The following is a 26,458-nucleotide window of genomic DNA, read 5'->3' as shown; positions in this document are numbered from 1 at the left end:
CAGTTCTATTAATTTCTTTCAGGTACTTCATTTTATTACATGACAAAAATGGCTGATGCTTTTTCCTGGACATTTATTCTGTCAGTTTTAAAGACCAAGCATTATATTATTTATATACAAATATGAATAGAAATAAAAGTTCATCTTGGGGATTTACTTCAGTTCTATTCTTCTTCTGTTCCTTCCTGTTTCTCAGCTTGGAGTCCATGGCCCAAAATGACTCTGCCAGTGGAGATTCTTTTTGGTGAAGAGGACGACCAGATAGGAGGCTGGGATGAGCATGCCACTGTATCAGATCTCTGCCATTCCATCTCAAGATGCCACTTTGGCTAGAGTCTGCAGAAGTAAAACCAAAGAAAAGGAGAGAGAGGAACAGGTAATAGGAGTTGCTTAGTGAATGTGGGGAGGAGCATGGGGAGTCAGGGACGACTCCATACCTTGCCAATACAATGTGATTTCTAAGTTTTTGCCATTAGTTCTCATAGTATTCTTGTTTTATAATGGAACTTAATCTTTGCTCAAGACTTTAAAGAATTATTAAGTTTAGAGTTAATTGTATTTAGATTGAAATCAGTCTAGTTGATGGGAAATATTTTAAAATTATTCTATAAAGCAGTGGTTCTCAACCTTCCTAATGCTGCGACCCTTTAGTACATTTCCTTATGTTGTGGTGATCCCCCAACCATAAAATTATTTTTGTTGCTACTTCATAATTGTAATTTTGCTACTGTTATGAATCAGATGACCCAATGGGGTCACGACCCACAAATTGAGAACCGCTGCCATAAAGTATATTTTTGAAGTACTTGGACTGACAACAATGAATGAAAGATTCCATATAAATGAAGAGATGTCAGCATATTATTAATTTGGGGTTTTCTTGTTTTGCCTGTTGCCTTATCAGCCTACATCCTTTCCGGTTTACTGAACTCTTGGAAGGGAGTAGTGGCAGGACCTGAAATAGTTGAAATGCCAACTGGAGGGTGTAATTTGTGGATACAGTGCTGTTTTAGCATTTTATTTTCTCTTCCACTTTTTTGGGTTGGGTAAATTCCTTAAAATATGTTTTCCATACTCTTTATCCCTTTTTAGCTCATCTGCATTTTAAAGTACTACTAAATAAATTGGCTCTTTCCAAATTGTCCTGTTTTTCTGACTCAGCAATGTTGAAATTTATTTCTCCTGCATCCAAGGAGGATTTTTGCTGATTGCCCATCCTAATTGCTTTTCCAAAAATTTGTTTATGCAAATTTTTATGCAACAAAACTGCTCCCATTCCACAGTGTCTGGACATAATGATCAGTGATATTGGTTAAACTCTTCACATTGTGTTCATATTCTTGATACTATACTGCTCTGGTTGTTTCGCCTTCCTTAAATAGTTCTTAACCCTTTCAGTGCACTCACAAACAGATATAAAAGCAGCCTTACACATATTTAAGTAAAGAACATTTAGGGCTGGCAATCTTTACCCTTGGTACTAAACTGTGCCTCAGAGGCAGCTGCTTCCACCTCCTACCTCAATTCCCAGGGAGACTTTCAATACTCTTGAGATTTTTTTCTCTCTTTTTCACCCTTTTGTTGCTTTTCCTTTTTTTTTTTTTAATAAGCCACCAGAGGAGAGGCACAGAATGCAATCGGAAGAATCCCTAACTTCCCATATTATCCTGGTGTTTATGAGTTCCTTGTGATAAGAGTTGTATGAGCCCCCAATAAAATTACTAAAATAAATAATAAATAGATTTTGAAGCTTCTCTTAAAAAAAGAAAATATGATTTCATGAACTCATGAGCTCATTCATGGTTTTAACATGAATTAGTTGGTAGAGGCAAGAGACATGCTCATTTGTAAAGCGTTTTCAGGCTTGAAAACTTAGTTTATTAAGGAACAAGTTAATAATAATAATAATAAGAAGAAGAATTCCTATTTCTGACTTTCACACAAGTATTATACTCTTTTGGTGCACACCATGCAAGGAATAGCACATACTGGTGGCTGTGAAAGTGAAAGCATAAAAATTATCTTTTGTATTTTTTCTTTTTGTTTCTTAGCTTGTCTATTTGCTTGTTTGTTTTTTTTTTACTATTGTACTTTCACCTTAAAAAATATCTTAAATCATTCCTTTACCACTCCACTCAATGGAGACAACTGTCGCCATACAATTCAACCAGTCACAAACCTCTACTAGTCTACTTAGTGGACCAGGACTATGATCCGCTTCAGAACCACTGATCAACAAATAAACACACACTAACAACAACAAGAACAAATTACATTTTGGAGACAACATACAATTAAAGTTAACATAAGGAAACAAGATAGAATAGAACAAACAAGTGACCAATACATGAAGGCAAAAGACCTTTCTGAAGAATGTAAGGCATTGGAACTAACGAAAAAACAAAAAGGAACTCCTTACCTTTTTGAATTTTGAACTAGTGGTTTGTACTTGAGGCTGGAAAAAAACTGGAGCCATGAAAGGAATTCTCTGCTCTAGCACTGACCTGTTAAAGGAAGCGTATGGGCAGGCTGAAATGCTTGCTAGGTAACCACCTGGATCCAGTTGTGGAGTGGAAGTGAGAGAAACACAGCAATAAAGAGATGGGGTGAGTCTGGCCACTAGCATGCATGAACCTGGTTCACAGGCACTGGAAGAAAAAACGAGAGTGGTTGACTGATCTGAAGTTCATGACCTAGCACAAGGGGGCTAGGGTTGTTGAGAATTTGTGAAGGGGCCCATGGTCTAAAGGCAGTCTGATCCTGGGGAGGATAAGTGAGGTGGCCTACATTGAGTTGACCAAAACCCGACCAGGTGAAGGGATTTTTGAGCTTGTGAACTGGTGCATATTGCTGCTGATTTTATGGATGGCCTGCCTTATTTGACTTTGCTTATGGATATAGACTTCAAAAAATTCCAACTGGAATGAAGATTCTTCACATCAAAGATTAGGATTGTCTCCTCAAATCACTGGGTTGATATAAGTAGGCAGTATAGAAATTGGATACCCAAAAGAGGAGATGAAGGCATGAAGTGGCTGATGTACAAACTTTCATCGGTGGGGTGAAATATGTTCATAGGAATGTGTTCATAGGCTTATGGTGTAAGTGTTCACATAAGTATAGGATATTTTTGTTTTGTTCACTTACAGAACATTATACTTAAATGAGCGTGGCACATTTTAAAATTATATGCATTTTAGTTTTATCCTATTAGGTATTGATAAGATTTTATTATTGTTTGCTTGAAAATTATCTATGGCTAAAGAGTTGTGCGAAAGGGGTGGTCTGTGGTAGTTACATAAAAACAGTTATTAGAGCAAAGTTCTCTTGTGTGGAGGAAGGATATGAGTAAAAGCCCAATGTTCGCCTGCTGCTTTAATATTTAACACGATATATGAACCCTATCATTATATATAAATATATTTATATATGTACATATCTGTGTTTATTCTTCTGTACATGTTTTTGCCTCCTAGTTCTTTCCTCTTCCTTTTACTTTGCTCTTGTCCCACTAACATGTTTGGCCTTCATGCAGCTTTTATTAATTCCTCTTGGCTAAACTGCTCTTGCTCAAGCCCCAACAGGCATCCTACACCCTCCTTGCCATCAATTTCAGATCACTTGTTGTTTTTGTGTCCCTAGGTTTGTTGGTTCCCGTGTTCCTTTTCCCCCCATCTCCCCCTCTCCCTTCCCCTCCCCCATCATCAGTCTTGTTTTCTCCTTGGGATTATTTATCCTGTCTATCTTATTTAGATAGATATGAAAAAACAAAAAGAAATGCCTATAAATAGTTCCAGGTCTGTCTGTTGACCATTATGAGTGTTTTCCAGTCAAGTCTTAAAGATCATCAATTTCTTTACCTCCATCATTGGCAATAAGCTTCTTGGTGGCTTCCTGGACTCTGATAGACTGTTAACCATTTTCTTCTGTCTATAAGGTCAAAAAAAAGCCATGGATTGCTCTTCAGTGACCTAGATTATTGTTCTTAAACACTGTGCCTATATAGATCAGCTAAAACTGAGAAGATGACTGATAGCCTCCCTGAAGGCAGTCAGTTTCCAGTCTACTGTCTGGTCCCACCCCAAAAGGGGCCCACTCCCTGCTGTTAAGGACAATGGGCTACTTCTCCCTAAAGGCTTGTGACCATCAGTCTGATCCCTGTAGGTGGGGTTTACACCCTACTGATAATGGTTTCTATAGTGAGCCAGAAAACAGGTCAAACTGGCTCAGTGACTTCCAAAGTTAGGTTGCCATCCTGAATGTAGGATCCACCCTTCTTGTCACATGTGTGCCCCCAATCCCTCCCCTTCCAATTGCTTGTATATCCCTAGATTGTCCCCCTGTCATTGCTGCACAACCTATAGTGCAAACCCTTCCTGTGTCTTTACCTGTAATTAGTGAGCTTGCACGTCCCCCAAAGATATATAAGCCTTGGTTAGCAATAAAGAGTTATCGTTGGCTCCCCTTTTCTCTCCCCATCCTTGCTCCCCTGTTCCTTTCCCCATGTTCTTCTTCCCCTCCCCCCTCTCCTGCACTATGGTCTCTCTCTCCATGTGGATCACCAAGTGAGGCTGAGGTGAGCATGCTATCATGAAATGTGTCTGACTCCATTATTTCTCTCTCATCTATCTATCTATCTATCTATCTATCTATCTATCTATCTATCAATCTATCTATCTACCGTACAATTGCGCCTATTGAACCCGTTTAGTTGTGGGGACTGGCCCTTTCCCGCACAGTATAGGAAAATATAGAAGGAGGTCCTCAAAGAGAGGAATAAGTTTTAAGAGTATGAGCTGCTAATTTTAGAAAACTTCAATGAATACCAAAACAATCAGAAAATTTTGTACAAGAAACTTCCTCTGACAATTTCTTAGTACCAATAGGACCTTGTCACCTGTTTTTGGACCACTACAGCTGAGCTTGGTTTTAGCAATGTATTTAATGTTCCACGAGCTTTTACCACTTACACACTGGGAACGGATTTATGCAATTACCTAGTCAGTGTTTTTTTTCTTTTCTCTAACTCATACACCATGGAATGATCCTCTATTTCTAGTCTGGTGAGAGGCTAGGTAATAGAGACCTCTTGAACATTATGAAAGGCACAGTGTTTCTGTTTTTATTCTACCCAGGACTAGGCATCTAGGGGACAGATCAGAATGCAGTCCCTTGCTATTTTGTTAACCCAAATATTGGGGTTTTGCCCAGTAGTGATGGGCCTGATTAATAATCCCTCTAAGTGGAATAGAGAAAGGGAAAGCCCTTTATTAGTTAGTAGACTAGCCAAAGAAGCATCCTTTAGCCAGACTGCTCAAACTGTTAGATAGGTGCTAGAATTCTCCCAGTTTCCAAATGAGGTGAGATTTGAACTATGGCTGTCTGCTTCAGCTATGGCTGTTCTTAAATATTACATTAATTATCTTGCTATCACACCAGGGTGAAGAAGCTGTTTAAGTAATGTCTTCCATAGGTGAAAGGAAGGATACTTCAATCTTTTAAATATACTTCTTTTGTCATGAATCTGAATCTTACCTTTTACTTCATTGCCCTCATCATGCCCACCAGTCATCCGTTAGTTTCTACCTCTAAAAGGTCTTCTTTGTCATTCCCTCTGCTCTCTTAGTGCTACTATCCAATTAAAGGCAGCAGTCTTGGTCTAGGGGTGGGAGGTATGACAATTTATGATATATGACCAAATCTCACCTGCTACTGAGTATTTCTTTTAACATTTTAAAATTGTTGGAAATAATTAAAAGAAGAGAAATATTTCATCACACATAAAGATGATTTACAACTAAAATTCCAGTGCTCCAAAATGAAGTTGTATGGGAACAAAACCATGCTCATTTGTTGGGCTTGTCTAGTTCTACTTTTGCAGTATAGTAGCAGAGTTAAATAGTTGCAATAAAGAAGCCTGAAGTTGCTCAGAAACCCTGAAATACTTACTATATAGCTCTTTTTAAAAAAGTTTGCTGATCCCTGGTCTAGAATCAAAGCTTCTTATAATGTGGATTGTTATCCCTATGGGGTCATATAATTGAATGTAGGGGTCACACAAAATTTGGCAACAGTAACAGCTTTCTGAACATGCAACAACCAAAAATCAATTCAAAATTCAATGTGTATTGAAACTCAGACATTTCTGACAGTGCGTACCCTTGTTGAAAATTTCAACGGCCAAAAAGGGTTGTGACTGGAAAAAGTTTAAGAAGTCTTGGTCTAGATGATTGTTAATGGCCTACTTATAGGCCTGCTAAACTCCCTACCCCACTCTCCCTCCTTTCCATTGTGGGAAGGTAGGTAAGCTGGCTGTAGGTGGGTATTTTATTGGAAGTATTTCACAGGAAGAAAAACTAGTATCTTCATCTCTTATGTTGTACTGATTTAATTATACCACACAATTGTTTACTTAGTTGTTTGCTTCTACTTCTGTGTACCCCGTGATGGAACATGACTTCCTTATGGACAGTGCTTATATATTGACAGAGGTCCTCTTCATATATGGAATTGTGCTTATCCACATGTTTCTGTGTTGTCTGTGTTCAAGTGAAGACATACTAAATCTTTAACAAATGATTGTTATAATTCTTTTGAATAAGAATTGAATATAAAGAACACAGCTTTCACCCAGATCCTGGATGCTTCCTCCCCCCAACTACCATGATCCGAATTCTACCTTGCAGGGCTGGATAGGACAGAGGCTGTACACTGGTACATATGAGGGTTGGAGATACAGGGAATCCAGGGCGGATGATACCTTCAGGACCAAGGGTGTGAGGGACGATGCGGGGAGAGTGGAGGGTGAGTGGGTTGGAAAGGGGGAACTGATTATAAGGATCCACATGTGACCTCTTCCTTGGGAGAGGGACAGCAGAGAAAGGGGGAAGGGAGACTCCGGATAGGGCAAGATATGACAAAATAACGATGTATAAATTACCAAGGGCATATGAGGGAGGAGGGAATGGGGAGGGAGGGGGGGGGAAAAAAAGAGGACCTGATGCAAGGGGCTTAAGTGGAGAGCAAATGCTTTGAGAATGATTGGGGCAGGGAATGTATGGATGTGCTTTATACAATTGATGTATGTATATGTATGGACTGTGGTAAGAGTTGTTTGAGTCCCTAATAAAATGTAAAAGAAGAAAAGAGAAAAAAATGATTAGGGCAAAGACTGTACAGATGTGCTTTATACAATTGATGTATGTATATGTATGAACTGTGAAAAGAATTGTATCAGCCCCAATAAATTGTTAAAAAAAAACAAACAAACAACAAAAAAAGAATTGAATATAGTCATTTTTGTTTGAAGAGTAGGTAAAAAAAGTAGAAGTCAGCTTGGTAAACTCTGGCAAAGATTTTCTTGTACAGACTACCTGCTAGCATATCTGCTATAAATTATGTAGCTATGAAATCTTTGATACCTTTTTGGGGAAAACTGCCAAGACCTAGATACTATTGATAAGTACAATACATTCTTCTGAATTCTGTATCTGATAGTTTCTTGGCCTCTCTTCAGAGTACTCTCTTGGTTTAATTAGTATATAGTTCACATTTCAAGTGTTCTCAGTATCATTATCTACAGCAATAACATGATATTGGTGGTTTTAAGAAAGCTTCTAAACACTTGCGGAGGTTCTACATAAAGCCATAACAATGTCTGAGGGTATGGTTTTCTGTTGAGTGGAGATTAGCTTGCTAGGCCAGGACTGGCAATATACAGATAATGTGGAAAGATTTGATGGATCCTACAGGTTGCCACCTTGGAAAAACTGTTAGGAGAGGAAGTCTAGTTTACTCAAAAGGAACAAACAGTCATATATTAAAAGGTCAGAGCATTGAATGTTCTGTCCAGAATCAGGCATCAGGTAAGGGAGAAGATGTGAATAAGACCACGGGTTCATCAGGTCAGGATCTGGAGAGCAGTGCCATTGGCAGGGAGAACCGTGAATGGACTATGACTGGGCAGCAGGGCTGTTGGTATTCCCCTTTTATATTTCCTGCCATGTCATGACCCTGTGTGTCATTGCAGGCATCTCAGAAATGCAAAGGCAGTGGTTGGAAGCATCAGCAATGTGGAGAGTACACATGCAGTCAATGAACAAGCTTGACATTGTAATTCATTGGGATTCTTTTTCTACATTTCATTGGGATCTTAGTATAGTACAATATTGAAGCCGAGTTTTTAGGAAAGTTGAATGGATGCTCCTACAGTCATTGCCTTACCTGTTTCAAAGCGCTTATGAAAACCTGGTCCTCAGACCTCCAAGAGGAATCTGAATTTTTTTTGTGAGACATTTGGGGTATGTTGCAAGACCCTTACATGTTGTAACAGCCTCCAGAGAGGCTACTCGTTGCAGAAATACCTTTAGCGTTACACATGTTGAGTTTAAAGTCTCCAAGAATGGGCCTGTCAATGGGAATTTCAAAGCTAGAGTACAAGGATACCTGAAAAGAAGATTAGTTAAGGATTAGATGGCAATTATGTAGACAGCAGAGAAACTAATCTCATTTTTATTTGCTTTTAAAACCATTACTTTGGAAGCCTCAGGCTAAAGGATGAGCCTGACAGTAATATGGATTTGTTTTTCTTAGACTAGAAAGCTCTCTGCAGAGATATGGTCGTAGAAGAGATGTTAATGGAGTAGTGTGAACTCTTGGCTGCAATTTATAGGAGTCAGACTCCTGGATGGGTTGCAATGGATGACTTTTACATCTCGGAGAATAACTGGTTTTCCTATGTGATTCTTAATAATTGAAATTTCACATTAATTTTAAGTATACGCACAGCATGTACAGGTGACATGTCTCAAGAATGTAGTCTAAGTGCTCTCAGGATACTTTCAACTACAAACCATAGAATAATCAACTTCACCTGTTTTAAACAAGAATAGGATTTACTTGCACATAAAAGGGTGCTCACAGATGGAGAGGGCAGGCTGCAGCTGTCAAGATGCTGTACAATCTAGATTGTCTGGTATATCCAAAAGCAGGTTTTTCTCTATTGTTAATGATTGTTAGGAGCATTCATAGCTGTACAAGGCCTTATCCACATCTGCTCCTATAAAGATTTACATCTGAAACCCTGGAAGGGGTTGTTGTTGAGTTGAAATTAAATTGATGCCAGTAGATTTGGTTTGGTTTCATTTTTTAATCATCTGAACAGAAAAAAGATGAAAATGGGCAATACCAAAACCAGTTTCTGTCAAGTTGATTCCAACCCATGACGACCCTGTGTGTGTCAAAATAGAACTTCAAGTGTTTTCTTTTTAAAAAAATCATTTTATTAGGGGCTCATACAGCTTCAAGGGTTTTCAATGGCTGCTTTTTTAGAAGTAGTTCTAAAGGCAGACCTTTCTTTTATATCACCTTTTGGCTAGCCATTTGTCCCACCCTGGAATTCCAGCAGAAATACTCATATACCAACAACAAATTCAGAACCTCTCTCCCCCGTCAGAAAAGGGTGATCCAAAAAAGGGTGATCATTGTGTGTGAGAGAGGTGTTTCCAAGAAATCAGAGGGCTTGGCATGGGCTCTGTCTTCTAATTTGGTACTATGCAGTAGCTCTAACAGGGAACAGTGGAAGTAAGAAAAATACTGAAAAATCTCTAAATGGTCTTAGGGAAGACAGTGAGTATGGGCAGTCCTGGCCGAACAGTGCCTCTAGGAGATGGGAGCTCGTCTGTGCCTACTCTCCTATGAGGAAGGAAAGCATACTAGGGATTTTGGCATGTGCAGGCTGGGAGAAAAGTAAAGAATGCAGACAAAATCGTAATAAACTCCAGCGCTGCGCATAAAGCAAGTGTTCTTTGAGAACAGGAAGTAGAATAGGGGAGCATTGTGAACCAGATGACAGGGCTCTTTCCCTCTTCACGTATGGGGAAAGGTTGCCATGCTTTGGAGGAAAAGGACTGACTACAAAGAAGACATCCTGGGTGGACACTATTTTTATAGTTGTTATAAGTATACACAGTAAAACATACACCAAGTCAACAATTTCTACAAGTATGTGATATTGATTATATTTCTCAAGTTGTGCAACCATTTTTCCTTCATTTACTGAGTTATTCTTCCCTTATTAATATGAATTCACTGCCCCCTCAGATTCCTAAGTAACCTTTCAAGCTGCTACTGTCAGTTTGAGCACTTATAGATAGTTTTTTTAAAAAGCACAATATTCAAGGCATACATTTTTCTTTTTTTACTAGATAAGCTAACGAAAACTTTATATTCTCTCTCTCTCTAAGTTTCAAATATTATTTCAGGGCAACAGTTTTGGAGGTCAATCCAGCATTAATGGGTTCAAAAATAGGAATTTGGAATTTTGATCCACAGTTACCGTCCTTTTTATCAGGACTTCTGTATAGAACCTCAATTCAGAATGTTTAGTAATGGTAGCCATATACCATCCAGTTCTGGTATCATTGCAAAAGAGACATTTGTTCATGGATATAATTAGGCCCGCATTGTATTTCTTGACTTCCTCTTCTGCTGCTGCTCCAGGCAAATAGAGACCAATTATTATTGTACCTTAGGTAACTGCTTGCAAGCTTTTAAGAACCCAGGAACAATGCAGTGAAATAGGAGGCAGAGCATGTGCACTAAAAATGTTATTGCTGGTCAGTTACCTGGGATGTCCTGTGAACCATGCCCCCAGCCCTCCAGATTAAGAAATTGAGTTGTATGAACTGTGTTCAGCTGTACATACCAGCTTCTGCAGCTGCTCTGGTGTGTGTGTGTGTGTGTGTGTGTGTGTATTAGACAAGGGCCTTTATAGAAAAAAATCCCATTATCTCTTAATTCCAGTTTCCACGACCTGTTGAAGTCCTCCTCGTGTATCATACATTTGTTAATGTAACTTTTTGGAGATGTAAAACATAGAAGCAGCAGTTACACTGATCACCTGTGGAGTTATTTGTCATAAAACTTACTGTCATCAAGTCAATTCTGACTCATAACAATGCTATAGGACAGAGTTGAACTGGCCCTGTGCGTTTCTGAGGCTATGAATCTTCATAGGAGCAGAAAGTCTTATCCTTCTGAGGAGTTGCTTATGGGCTTGAACTGCTGACCTTGTGGTTAGTAGCCCAACATGTAAAACGCAATATCACCAGTGTGCTCCATAAGCAAAAACTTCCCTTTCCCCTGGTAACCATTAAATTTTGTTTCTGTACATTTACTTATGTAGATGAAGTCATAAAATACAAGGAGTCTTCAAAAAGTTCATGGAAAAATGGTATTAGAATTTTACCATGAACTTTATGAAGCTCCCTGAATTTGCTCTTTTATAATTGGCTTTGTTCATGCAACAGAATGTCTTCAGGCTCCATCCATTTTGGAGGGATGTTTTCAGGACTTCATATCTCTTTATGGCTAAATAGTATTCCATTGTATATATATATATCACTCTTCCTTTTTTTTACTTTTTAATTGGGTAAATATTTTTGTATGTATATGTAAACATACATTTATGTATCATATGTTGTCGTTTATGTATCATGTTGTTAATCTATTCTGTTGATAGGAATTTACGTTGTTTCTATCTATTGGCTGTTGTGTGTAGAGCTGTAATGAGCATTGGTGTACATGTCTGTGTCGCTGTGTTTAAGTGGGTATATGCCTAGCAATTAGATTACTGTGTGTTATAAGGAACTTCTGTTTTTAGTTTTTGAGGAAACTCTGAGCAGACTCTGATGGAAATGAAATCTCCTAGGCTACTGATTGAATTAAAGAATGCTGTGGGGAAAAAAGAATGTACCCAACGTGGGAGGTGAGTTTGGGCTTCCAAGGAAAGCTGCTATTGTCCCAGCTCTATGATGGAAGTCCACATTCCATGTGTCTCCTTCCTCCACCCTGCAGAAAGCTGCTGTAATGCAGTGTCAGGTTATAATTCAGTTTGATGGGAAGGGAGTCTGGGGTAAATTCACCTCGCCTGTGCAGCCCCACATCCAGGAGGTCTAGTGAGAACTTTCTGCGATGAACAGGGGCAGATGGGAAATGGCATGGTGACTGCACACACAGTGCCAGAAAGGACTAAAAGGAGATTCGTTGTGTGTGTAGGAAGAATGAAAACTATTTTCTGGAAGAAGTAATTATCTCCCTTAAAAAATTTCCTGAGTACTGAGGAATAACTTATTAAGAACTTGAATTTTATAAATTAGAATATCAGAAATGATAAAATAACAAAAAGTTGAAAGGGAAAATACAGCACTTTAGACACAGAGAACCAATTGTAGAACCAACAGACAGAAGCAGTTACAAGCTGAATAGGCATGGTGGAAAATGAACCCACAAGAGTGAAGACTTGAAGTATCCACAGAAATGTAGAGGAAAAAGAAACAGAGCAAAAACTCAATAAAATTTTGCCTGTTTGTTTGAAAAATAAAAGAAACAGATCGGAGCAGTTACAAAGATGAATATGATAGGTGTAGAGAACAAGTGGAGAGCATTATCCATGTTTGGGCTTCCTCAAAGGGATAAGAACATTCAGTTTTTCAATTTATGTCTTCGGAAGTAAGTTTTTAGTTGCAGAACATGGCTTTAGATATCTACATAGGAAATGTGCAAGCATCAACAGAGCAGTCAAAACAAATGTTTATGTTTTTTCAGAGAAGGATACCAATGAGTTAAATTTATTTATAGCCTAAGAGACTTGGAAAATTCCCCTTTGAAGCAATTTGCTTCCTGGCATTGATGTTCAAAGCTGTCCCCTCCCCCATCATGTGATAGCTTTCTTCTGTTTGCAAGAAGTAACCTTGCTGCTTTCCTACAGCCAGTACCCACCACGTAGGACAGGTTTTCTACAGAGGACTAAAATGTGTGATTGCTGTTCTTCTAGCAGACATGCATGGTTGGGAGGGGGGTGATGTGTGTGTGTGTGTGTGTGTGTGTGTGTGTGTGTGTGTGTAGGGGCCACCGCTCCACTGTGTGTGTGTGTGTGTGTGTGTGTGTGTGTGTGTGTGTGTGTGTGTAGGGACCACCGCTCCACTAAGTCTGGGTGAGAATGAAAGAAGAGCAAACATCTAGTAGCATTTACTCTCAAATGGAGAACTGCACTTTGTTTCTTTCATGGCAGCAAATATGGTGCAGTATATCATAAATTACTATGGGGAAACTGGAACAGAAAGGAAATTGGATTCTGGAATGGACTTGTCATGAATTATTCATTCATAACCTCTTTCTTTGGAAATCAGCTGGAGGAAGTAGTTAGTCCAGTTTGATCACAGGAGTGCTGTGCTCGGGGCTTCGGCAAGCTCTCACAAGCCCAGCTACACTGCTTCTTCAGGCTGCTGTGGAGCCTCTGCTGCCGTGCAGCAGGGCCTAGCCCGAGTGGCTGATGAAATCATGCTGTGGGTGCGAGCTACAGCCAGGGCAGGCGGACACATTCTTCCTGGAAAATGAAGCTCCAGGTAAGAGAAGTGCCTTGCCAGCAGCAGTGACGCTCATTTAATTTAGGGGTGCCATTAGCCTTTTTTGAACTAGTGTGCCTAGAACTTGACAGATGTTGAAGAGTACCTTGCTGTTGGATTCCCAACCAGAGAAACTGGCCAGTTCAGTTTCATTGTGACGATATATTATGTTTCTGACAAAGCTGACCCTTGAGACTGTAAATAGTATTAATCACTAGCCTATAACCATTAAATATGTAAACTATCGCATGGCATTTTCCATGATACCCTCCTATCCTTGCTATCAAAAATGCCTTTTTAATTGAAATAATATTGCTGATGTAATTTTAAATCATATAATTATGACCGGAAAATCCAAAGAATGACACTTTAGTTGGTAATTTGAGCCTAGCTGTAGGCCTCAGAAGCCACCTTAATTCTTTTGTTTGGAGCGTTTTTACTTTTCATAGGATGGAAAAAATGATTTAAAAGTGGGATAGTAACAATAGTTCTCTGTTCTGTTTGCTACCATTATTTACTGTGTTCTTGTGTGTACATGCATGTGTGTGTAAAAGACTGTCATTTCATTTAGCAGGGATGTTCTTAATGCATCCTCTGATTTGTTTCCTATACATCCTGTCTCTAGACAGTGTGCTTTGCTGAGACAATGCCTTTGAGCTGTGGAGACAAAAATATTGAAGGCAGAACCAAAGAAACAAGGCGTCTGGGCTAAATTTGGTACAACCTGACAGCACACAACCCATCATATCATGCATATAACATTTTAAAAAAGCAGTTTGTTTAGCAGCAGCTTATGTCAGAAAGGTTTTTGAAACTATGAGCCCATTTATTCTTAAATTCAAGGGAAAGTTTTCAACAAGTTATGTGTGATTCTGAGGGAAATTAGCAAGAGAAAACATGCTCCCTAGACGCATAGTGTTTTAGAATTCAGAGGAACCAAAAGAATCATCTCTGCTGCCTGCTTTCCTCTACACAATCCCACTTCATACGGGACAAAGTTGGAATTCAGACTGTAGATAAATGGAGCAAGAGCAAGTGGTGAGATTTTAGGATCATGAGTTTGCTTGTGTCATTTATTTTCTAGTTACTTGTTCTTTTATTTCACCTAGTGCCATGGAGTCAGTTCCCGTGGAGTCATAGTAACCCAATAGTGTAAAATACAATTGTCTGATAGGATTTCCAAACTGTAAATCTGTAGGAAAGTAGCGTGCTACATCTTTCTCCCATGCAGTGACTTGTGGGTTTGAACCTTTTGGTTAGCAGCCTAGGCTTTAATTACTGTACCACAGAGCTGCCACCTGAAAGTAAAATAAAAACAGATAATAACTTTACTATGAATTGGGACTGAATTATTTTATTCATGTCAATTACTGATTACACTTTACATTAATTTAAATAAATACCCATTTGTAAAATTATAGTTGTGTACATTATAGGCTTCCCTTCCTTAATCTTTATGACTTCATTTTTTTTCTTGATTTAAAATTGTAATGACTAGATTTGTCATTACAAACTTCATTTGAAATTTGAGTTTCTGACAAAGATAATGCTTTGTGCCATTTTAATTTTTCCAGAAAACTACCTCTAGTTTTTTTTTATTTAAGATACATGTACATTATATATATTTTTCTGAATTATCTTTCCCACATAAAACAATATTTAAAATTGTATTTTATTATACATATTTGCATATATATTAGAAGGTTGATAATTTTGAGATTTTGGTTTTTTTAATCTAAATAAAGTGGTACTTTAAAAATAAAATTTCAAACTACTTAAAGTACCTATAAACGGAATCATTCTAGTTTCTAGTCTACTGTGTTTTATAATTTATAAATAAATTTATAGGTAAACTCTACCATGATGCCCTCCCACTTTATCTTTCCTTACCCTGCTCCTCGGGTCAGGATTCTAGAGGGTGTCCAATTTTCTCTCCTTCAATTCACTGAGGATAGGATCCAAGAACAACTATACTAGGAGAAATCGTAGGCCTGAAATTCCCCCAGCCCTGGGTTTAAATTCTACACTGTCATCTTATAACTGGAAGCTTTCCAGAAGAGGAGATCAAACCCACATTGAAATTACTACTTTACACCCACTGAGATGATTATAATAAAATATCGAGACAAGTGTTGGTGAGCGTGTGAAGAAATAGGAACCTGTATACATTGCTTATTATACTGTAAAATGGTACAGTGCCCCTAGGTAGATAGTGTTTAGACAAAAACTGGTACTTGAATGATCATCAAAGCAGTGGCTAGTAAGCCACAGTAGCTAAAAGGTGAAAATAGCACAAATGTATATCGCTTTTGGAATGGATACAAAAAATGTGGTATATTCAGGCAATAGAACATTATTTAGTCATAGAAAAAATAAAATAGTGATACACCCTGTAACATGGAATAACCTTGAAAATGTTATGCTAAATGAAAGAAGCTAGATTGAAAGGCTACGTATTACATGATTCCATTTATATGAACTGTCCAGAATAGGCAAATCCAGAGACTGAAACAAATTAATACATGCCAGAGAGTGGGAATTTGGGGGAAGCAGAGTGGCTGCTTTTGGGATATGGAATTTTCCTTTTTGGGTGATAATAATGTTATAGAACTGAATAAGAGTGATAAATGCAATAAATGTCACTTTACAGTGATTATAAAGGTAAATTGCAGCCTTGTATCTTACCACTCCACCCTGTCACTCCCCCCACCCCCCAAAAAAGCTGTTATAGTTATTAGGTTGTGTGCATCGAGTTGGCTCTGACCCATAGTGACCCCTCTGTACAACCAAACAAAACACGGCATGGTCCAGCACCCTCTTCACAATTGTTCCTATGCCTGAACCCATCGATGTGTCGATCCATCTTGACAGGGGCCTTTCTCCTTTTCACCTCCCCTCCACTTTACCAGACATGATGTCCTTCTCCAGGGACTGATCTCTTCTGACAATATGTCCAAAATATGTAACACGAAGTCTTGCCATCTTTGCCTCCAAGGAGTGCTCTGGCCTAATTTCTTCCAAGACAGCAGTCCATGGTACTTTTACTTTTCTTTCCAGCACCACCGTTCAAATGTATCAATTCTTCTGTGATCTTCCTTATTCAATGTCCAACTCTCACATCTACACCTGGGGTCATGCGCACCCTAGTCCTAAAAGTAACATCCTTGCCCTTCAGTAGTCTGAACAGATCTTAAGCAGCAAATTTACCTAATGTAGTACGTACATCTTTTGATCTCTTGACTACTGCTTCCATGAGCATTGATTGGGGATCCAAGTAAGACAAAATCCTTGACAACTTCAACCTTTTCTCTATTTATTGTGATGGTACCTTTCGGTCCGGTTGTGAGGATTTTGGTTTTCTGTACATTGAGTTGTATCCACACTGAAGGCTACAGTCTTTGATTTTCATCAGCAAGTGCTTCAAGTCCTCCCCAGTTTCAGACAGCAAGGTTGTGTCAGCTGCATACTGTAAGTTAAATTAGCTTGAAAAAGAGACAAACTAGCAAAAATGATAATTTTCAGGAAAAGATCAAATCATTACTCTCACAGATATAAAAATATTAAATAATTTTATTTACCCATGTGATAAGAGGGATTGAAGCAGAAGTTATAACTGGTTCTAAGGAATATCATAGCTTCACAAATTTGTAATGGAATTGTCTGAGGCTTGGTTCTCTAAAGCAGTGGTTCTCAACTTCCTAATGTCACAACCCTTTAATACAGGTCTTCATGTTTTGGTGACCCCCCAACCATAAAATTATTTTTGTTACTACTTCATAACTAATTTTGCTACTGTTATGAATCAGGTGACCCTGTGAAAGGGTCGTTTGACCCCCGAAGGGGTCGCCACCCCACAGGTTGAGAACTACTGCTCTAAAGGATCAAAACTAAAGAAGCATGTGTATTACCTTTTCACTTACATTGCTAGGCTCCAAAGTCCAAGTGGCTATGTGAAAATAGGACCACAAAATGGAAGATAACTACATCACTCTGCAATTGCCAACTTAGACCTTTATATTTATGAAGTAAGCCCAGACGTTGACACCTAACTTTAATCATCGCACACAGAGTTACTGCTTACCTTGCACCTCAGCATTCCTTCACTACCAAATGTATGTTGTTAATGTGCAAGATAATCAGATCGTAACTTTTTAATGTTGTAAATGCAAAATGTTGGCTAACTAGATAGTTGATAAGTAAGAAATTGTTAGGAGCTGTCAGGTTGGTTCCAATTCATATAGACTGTATGCACAACAAAATAAAAACCTCCCCAGGCTTGTGCCATCCTCAAGATTATGATGTTTAAGCCTATTGTTTCAACCACTGTGTCAATTTATCTCCTGGAGGGCCTTCCTCTTTTGTGCTGACCTCTGTGTTACCAAGCATGATGTCCTATTACAGGGTCTAGTCATTCCTGATAACATGTCCAAAGTATATGGTACAATTCATGCCATTCTCACTTCTAAGGAATATTCTGGCAGTACCTTTTCCAAGGCAGTGTGTTCTTCTGGCAATTTATTGTACTTTCAAGATTCTGCACCAAAACCATAATTCAAATGCATCAATTCTTTGGTGGCCTTCTTTATTTACTGTCAAACTTTCACATTCATGTGAAGTGTGATTGAAAGCACCATGGCTTGGGTCAGGTGCACTTTAGTTCTCAATGTGACATCTTTGCTGTTCAACACTGGGCAGATTTGCCTAATTAAACATGCTGTTTAGTTGGTTGACTGCTGCTTTTATGGGCATTGATTTTTGGATACAAGCAAAATGAAATCTTTGACAACATCAGTCTTTTCTCTTGATGTTCAGTTGTGAGGATTTAGGTTTTCTCTAAGAACTTTGAGCTGCAATCTACTCTGGAGGTTACAATCTCCCTTTTTCAGTTTTTTTCTTTCACTTTCTCAACTCATTTTTATTATTTGGAATATAATTCACGTACGATTCAGTAGTTCAGTCATATTAAGAGATGTGAAATCATCACAATTATTTTCAGAACATTTCCTTCTTTCTTATAATTATTGTTGTTAGTGCCCTATTTCCCCTAAATCTCTCCTGCCATGTATCCAGATAATTATTAGTCCAGTTATTATCTCTGTAGACTTACCTAGCCTGGATTTTAGATATAGAAAATCTTACAAAAATAAATTAAACAAAAAACAACCTAACAAGGACTCCCCCCTCCCCAAATCAAATCCCACAAAACGAGAAAAACATTAAAATTGGTCAAAACAGAGATGAGATAATAAAGTGTTACCTTTTAACATAATTTCGTCTATCATAATTGATTTTACAATGTTCTCTGTCTGCTAGCAAGGCTATTGCTATGATCAGAGTGGATTCATCAGAGGCTTAATACACATGGGGATCCTGCGAATGGCTTTAGGCTGCCACTGTCATCTGAAACTGCCTGCTCAGAATTCAAGCCCTAATACCATTCACTACTCCTGATTCAGGTTTTATTATTTATAATTCTTGGACCACAGGCTGGTGTGCTTCTTCCTTGTGGACTTAGTTGATGGCTCGCTTAGATGACCACTTGTGTAAAGACAAGCCTTTCAACCCTAAATACGATTTAAAAAAATATTTTCATTATTTTATTAGTTCTTTATTTACTTTATTTGTTTCCTGTATATTTATTTTCTGCTTTTTTTTGTTTGTTTGTTCTCATAGTGTCTATTCGTTAATCCTAAAAGCAGTAGAAAACAATACATTGTTTTATTCTGATAGGTACAGATTTGAAAACCTTCCAAGCCATGAAAAGTTTTCAACAACATAAAAAAATCATTAAAATATTTTTTTCTTGTTCTGAAATCGTATGTGAAAATTCTGCATAACACAGGAGTGAGGTACTATTTTTTTTGATAGCTGAATACTACCTGTTTTTTTCACCACACTTTGCTATAGCACCCATAGCATTAATGATTTCTTTATTAAGGTATTTAGTAAGGCCATGTCATAAGAACTAGTTGTTCTTATATTAGGTGTGCAATTAAGTGTGAGCCTAAAGCCTACTCAATATAGCTATGATTGACATATCTCCCTGGTTCATTTGAGGGATACCCTTATAATTTTATTGGAGAACATAATAAATCTTCCCTATGGGGCATAGGGTAATTCTGTTGATAGTATCATTAGGTTAGCCAATGATGTAGAATTAAAACCACAGTTGAGAAAATGAAATTATACATGTTTTTAATCACAGTTCATGAATTGTTGAATTGTACATATTAAAGTTTAAGTGACTGGGCACTAGTAATACAAATATTGAGGGTTGGGGATAGGGCAAAACTTTTTTTTTTTTTAATTTTAACAATTTATTGGGGCTCATACAATTCTTTTCACAGTTCATATATATACATACATCAATTGTATAAAGCACATCTGTACAGTCTTTGCCCTAATCATTTTTTTCTCTTTTCTTCTTTTACATTTTATTAGGGACTCATACAACTCTTACCACAATCCATACATATACATACATCAATTGTATAAAGCACATCCATACATTCCCTGCCCCAATCATTCTCAAGGCATTTGCTCTCCAAGGGCAAAACTTTTAATAACACTCACAAAAGTGAAACTGTGCCTGCTAGACTAACATATGTCAAAAAGAACTAAATGCCAAAGAATCATTGCTGCCTTCTGGCGACCCTATAGGACAGAGTAGAACTGCCCTGGTGAGTTTGAAACTAACTCTTTACTGGAGTTAGAAAGCCCTGTCTTTTTCTCAAGGAGTGACTGGTGGTTTTGAATGGCTGATCTTGCAGTTAACAACACAACACATAACCACAAAGTCACTAGGGCGCCTATAAAAGCAAGCAAAGCGAGCATTAAAATCATATGTATATAGTACTCCCCACCTAGCATACATTGGGCAACCTCAAAGGAAGAAATCCAAACCAAAATCCTTACCACTGACTCTAATATCTTAGGCTAGCAGTCATCTGCTTCTTCTCAGAGGAGGGCATTTCAGCCTTAAATTCAAGGGAGTATTTCAGTGCCTTAAATCTACTACAGATGAGTTTAAGGTAAAGGCCAGTTCGCTTAGGGGGGGCAGTTTCCAAGTTGAGGTCTTCTAGTGTGGCCTGTGAAGGCTGCTGTGCACCTTGAAAGTTTAAAGTCCCAGTTGTCTATAGGTCACTATGGTCTGGCTAGAGACTAGCTAAAAAAATGTCCAAGTAGGAGCATGATATTGGGTGTATTCTCCCCTTGGGGTCGATATAAGTAGTGTTAGGCATATTTCCCAATGGGAAGTTGCCCCCAACTGGTTTACCTGCCAACAGAAGTACATTTGCCTTCTCTAAAACAGGCATGCCCTTCCCCTCTTCAACTTGAATTTCCAGTGAGACGTGCTAATCACTCTGGAGTGTCTGTTGATTTGGGTGACAGTAGAGCAGTATTCTATGGAAGGGATTGATTAATCTTTATCTTCCCTCACCCTGAGAAACTGACCCCAGCTGAGTTGAGTCCTCTCTTCTAGTGATTTTTAAGGATATATAAATAGGGGGGTGGAATATGATTCATGGGTGTTAGGTAGACTTACTACCTTAGGAGACCAGATTAGAAGATTACATAACCTTAAAACAAAAACCTGCATTGTCTTGATGTTTATCCTTATAGCAGTGGACTCATACAATATTTGCCCTTTTGTGATTGACTAACTTCATTCAGTATAATGGTTTCATGGTCCATCCACATCACGAGATGGTTCATGGCTTCATCACTTTTGTTTTTTATAATGATACATAGTGTTCCATTGTGTATGTACCAGAATTGTGTGTATGTATCCATTCTTCTACTGATGGGTATTTGGGCTTTTTCCAGCCTCTTGCTATTGTGAACTGTGCTTTGATTAAAATAGGAGAACACACGTGTGTTCATGTTGTATCTCTCATTTCATTAGGGGAAATACAAAGCAGAAGTATACCAACTATGTCATGTGGAACAGAACAAGCAAATACTGTATGGTTTAAATCAGGAAAGGTGTACTTATTCAATCTGTATGCTGAACATATCATCTGAGAAGCTGAATTATATGACGAATGTGACATAGAGGAAGGCTTATTTACAACCTGTGATATGCAGCTGACACAACCTTGCTTGCTGAAAGTAAGGAAAACTTAAAGCACTTGCTGATGAAGATCAAGGATTGTATTATGAGTCATTGTGGATTATGACTCAATGTCAAGAAGAACAAAATTCTCATAACTGGACCGATAGATAAATCATGATAAATTGAGGAAAGGTTGAAGTTTTCAAGGATTTTGCCTTACATGGATCCACAATCAATGTTCATGGAAGCTCCAGTCAAGAGATCAAAAGATTAATTAAATCTTTTGCACATGACTTCTTTAGAGTTTTGAAAAGTAAGGATTTTACTTTGAGGATTGAAGTGCACCTGACTCAAGCCATGGTATTTTCTTTCTTTTTAACATTTTATTAGGGGCTTATACAACTCTTATCATAATCCATACATACATCAATTGTGTAAAGCACATCTATACATCCATTGCCCTCATCATTTTCAAAGCATTTGCTCTCCACTTAAGCCCTTGGCATCGGGTCCTCTTTTTTTTCCCCTCCCTCTCGCTCCCCCCTCCCTCATGAGCCCTTGATGATTTATAAATTATTATTTTGTCATATCTTGCCCAGTCTGACGTCTCCCTTCGCCCCCTTTCTGTTGTCCATCCCCCAGTGAGGAGGTCACATGTAGATCCTTGTAATCGGTTCCCTCTTTCCAACCCATTCACCCTCTACCATCCCAGTATCGCCACTCACACCCCTGGTCCTGAAGGTATCATCCGGCCTGGATTCCCTGTGCCTCCAACTCCTATCTGCACCAGTATACATCCTCTCCTCTACCCAGACTTGCAAGGTAGAATTCGGAACATGATAGTTGGCAGGGAGGAAGCATTTAGGAACTGGAGGAAAGCTGTATTTTTCATCGGTGCTACACCGCACTCTGACTGACTCATCTCCTCCTCTAGACCCCTCTGCAAGGGGATCTCCAGTGGCCGACAAATGGGCTTTGGATCTCCACTCTGCACTTCCCCCTTCATTCACTATGGCAAGATTTTACCTGATCCCTTCGACACCTCGTGATCGCACCAGCTGGTGTGCTTCTTCCATGTGGGCTTTGTTGCTTTTGAGCTAGATGGCCGCTTGATTACCTTCAAGCCTTTAAGACCCCAGACGCTATCTCTTTTGAGAGCCGGGCACCATCAGCTTTCTTCGCCACATTTCAAGCCATGGTATTTTCAATTATCTCATATACATGTGAAAGAGGGACACTGAATAAGAAGACCATAGTAGAATCGATGTGTTTGAATTTTGGTGCTGGAGAAGACTTGAAAGTACCGTGGACTAACAGCAAAAACAGATCTAGGTAGAAGTATGGCCAGTGTGTTTTTCTTAGAGGAAAGAGTTCATCTTACTTACTTTGGATATATTGTCAGGAAAGACCAGTCCTTGGAGAAAAGGATATCATGCTTGTTAAAGTGGAGGGGCATCAAAAAAAGGAAAGCTCCTGACAAGATGGACTGATACAGTGGCTGCAAAAATGGACTCAAAAATAGGAACAATTGTGGGGATAGTGCTGGACCGTACTATGTTTTGTTCTATTGTGTATAGGATCGTTATGGGTCAGAACCGGATCAATGGCACCTAACAAGAAAAGCAATGGTATTTCTATTCCCAGTTGTTTTATGTAATGCCATATAGCTTTCTACAGTGATTGTACATGTTTACAATGTGGACATGACATTTTACACGGAGTCTAATCTCTACACATCCTCACCAGCATCTGTTGTTCTTTTGTTAAAAAAATTGCTGTCATTGTGGGTATAAGGTGATGCCATTGTTTAGATTTGAATTTCCCAGATGGCTAGTGATCCTGAGCATTTTTACATGTGTTTGTTAGCCATTTGGATGTCATTTTTGGTGAACTCTCTATTCATGTCTTTTGCTCACTTTTCAACTGGGTTGTTTTTTTTTGCATATTGAGGTGTTGCAGATTTCTGTAGATTTTAATAATTTGTCTCTTGCTGTTGTGTCCTTGTTAACGACTGTTTTCCTAGTCTGTGGTGTATCATTTTACTCATTTGATGAAGTCTTTTGATGTACATAGATGTTTTATTTTTAGTAGGTCTGTTATCTATTTTGTCTTCCACTGTGTGTAATTCCTCTATTATATTTGGTGGGTGTGTGTCCTGCAGTAAGGACCGTAAGCTTGTCTCACTTTTCTCATGGAAGATCCTGATAGCACTGGAGTTCACATTTAGGTCTCTAATCCATCTTGAGTTCATTTTGTGGGCCCACAAAGGGGTTCAGTTTAATTCTTCTGCAAATGGAGATCCACTATTTCCAGCACTACTTGTTGAAGAGGATGTCTGCTTCCCATTTAATGTTTTTTTTTTTTTTTGTTGCTTTTTTTGGTCTTTTGTCAAAAATCTGGTGCTTTATAGATGGATGCATCAACTTTTGGGTTTTCTATTCTGTTCCATTGGTCTGTGTATCTACCATTGTACCAATACCACAGTCAGTTTTGAATACTGTGTAATAGATTTTGAGGTCAGTAATGCAATGCTTACTTTTTAGTTCTATTAAAGGAATTATTTGCTTATCCTGGGTCTCTTTCCTTTCCAAATGAAGTAAGTAATTAGTTTTTCCAATTCTTATAAAGCTGTTATTTGGATCAAAATTATGTTGTATTTATAAATTGCTTTAGGTAATGTTGACTTTTTCACAGTCTTAAGTCGTTTTATCCATGAATATGGGATATTCTTCTGTTTGTGTGGGCATCCTTTGGTTTCTTGTAATTATCCTCTGTAGTTTTCTTAATATAACTCTCTTGTTTCTTGTTTAGGCTTATTCCTAGTTTTTAAATTTTTGTGCAGTTATTATAAATGGTATTTTTCTCTGTTTTATTTTTTTTGGTAATCTCTTCCATCCTATACAGGAATCCAGTTAATTTCTGCTAGTTTATCTTGTGTGCTGCTACTTTACCAAATCCCTAAATTATTTCCAATAACCTTTTTGCAGACTCCTTCATGTTCTCTGTATATTAAATCATTTGTAACTAGTGATTGTTTCACTCTTTCTTTGCCCAGTTGTTTTCTCTTGATTTCTTTCTGCCATCTCTTGGTTCTAAGTCGCACAAATGTTGTTGCATAAAAGTGGTGATGGGAGCATCTTTTTGTAGTTCTCATTTTCAGGAGCAATGCTTTCAGTTATTCTCTCTTGAGCTGATGGCCATTGGATTTTCATATATGGCCTTTATTATGTTGATGAATAGCCCTTCTATTCCTATTTTTGAATGTTTTTATCAAAAATGAATGTTGAATATTGTCAAATGCCTTTTCTGCATTTTTTATATGATCATGTGATTCTTAATTCTTTGTCTTATTCATGTGGTGGATTATATTGATTATTTTTGGAAAGTTGGTCATTATGAATTATGTTTTTGAAATGTTGGATTCTATTGGACAGAATTTTGTTGTGAACTTTTAGTCTGTTCATAAGGCATACTTATCTATACTTTCCTGTCTTTGTGGGATCATTGCCTGGTTTTTGTATCAGAGTTATGCTTACTTAATAGAATGAGTGTAGGATTTTGCTCCCCCTTTCTATATTCTGGAATAGTTTATGTAGAATTGGTGACAACTTTTTCCTGAATACTTGGTAGAATTCCCCTGTGAAGCCACCGTATCCTAGGCCTTTTTTTGTTGGAAGTTCTTGGTGACATTTTCTCTTCTTTTATTGTCTGTTGATGTATTCTACACACTTGTGTAGAATACAACTTTCTCAATATTTTTTCATTTCTGCTTGATTACCCAACTGGTTGGAGTACAGTCTTTTGTAGGAATATATTATTCTTGTTTTAATTTCATGTGGATCTGTTGTAATGTCGTCCCATCATTTATAATTCTCGATTTTTATGTTTTTTTCTTTTCCTTTGATACCTTTGCCAGTGGTTTGTCAATGTTGTGGTTCTGTTGCTGTGGCAGCATCAATGTTGGTGAGTCTGTGCCATCAGGAGCTAGAGTGAAAAGCCTGGCTTAAAAAAATAAAAGGGAAAACACCTGTTTGGGGTAGGTCTGGTTTGCCCATGTCTGCCAGGGAGGCATGCATAGCTACAGGGGTGGGTGAGCGGCTGCTTTGAAAAAGAAGACTCATGAATCAAAGAGAAATAAATATTAACATAGGGCAATCATATTAAAACTGAAGAGTTAAAACAAAAACTTGTTGGGGATTTCTGCTTCTTTGTTGGGGTTGGTATTTACCTGTATCCACAGTGTGTGGGGTAGGGATATTGAAGAATGAGAAAGCAAGAGGATTTTTTTTAATAAATGACAAAAAGCATTACTTTTATATTGAAGATGTCTGTGCCAAGCTGCCCACAGTTTGCTATCCAGGGGCCAGCCGGTAAGGGGTTTGGCTGGGTGAATTGAAATGCAACCTGGCACGGATATGGCTCATGCTAACACAGTAGTGCTCTGAAGTAACTCTGGCCAATGATCAATGGTGAAGAAGAGCCAGAAACAGTCAGCTGTGTATGTATGAATTTGAACCCTAGTAGCAATAAAAATTTCTTATAAGATCTACAGGAGTGTAATATAGAAATGTAGTGTATTTGACAATAACAGTACAGAGGATTTGAGTTTGTTTTATTAACCTTGAATTAGCCCTGGTGGTGCAGTTGCTTAATTAGCCACAAGGTTGGCAATGCAAATTTACCAGCCACTCTGCTGGAAAAAGATGAAGCTGTCTGCTTTCAGAAATATATGCAGACTCAGAAACCCTAATGAAGCATTCTACTCTGCCCCATAAGGATTCCATGAGTTGGAATCAACGTAGTGATCATTAACCTTATTTACCATTTCTCTTTGTCTTCATTTGCTTCTGTTGATTTGAGTTGCCATCTGATGTCACTTCCTTATGTTAATACAACTTTTCATCTGTCCTTTTGACTGTAATGCTAACATCATCATAGAATAGGGTGGACATCAATTTTTCTCAGTACTGCCCTATAAAAAGAGTGACACATAGAA

General features: G+C 38.2%; 1 protein-coding gene across 6 annotated transcripts in view; it reads left to right on the top strand.

Annotated features, from left to right (window-relative positions):
• The window catches only part of MARCHF8 (membrane associated ring-CH-type finger 8), a 121,743-nt gene that overhangs the window by 61,249 nt on the left and 34,036 nt on the right, over positions 1-26,458 (top strand). For 4 of the 6 annotated variants that reach the window (XM_075564159.1, XM_075564162.1, XM_075564157.1 and 1 more), the window contains exon 2: positions 197-376. In XM_075564159.1, the coding sequence (XP_075420274.1) occupies positions 275-376 (102 nt within the window). In that variant the 5' untranslated portion in view covers positions 197-274. Of the gene's footprint in view, positions 1-196; positions 377-13,221; positions 13,407-26,458 lie in introns of those variants that run through there. The other 2 variants (XM_075564161.1, XM_075564160.1) reach the window with 2 other exon arrangements.

Source organism: Tenrec ecaudatus, chromosome 12 (assembly GCF_050624435.1).
Source record: "Tenrec ecaudatus isolate mTenEca1 chromosome 12, mTenEca1.hap1, whole genome shotgun sequence".
In the NCBI taxonomy this organism is placed as follows: domain Eukaryota; kingdom Metazoa; phylum Chordata; class Mammalia; order Afrosoricida; family Tenrecidae; genus Tenrec; species Tenrec ecaudatus.
This window is presented reverse-complemented; position numbering and strand designations above follow the sequence as displayed.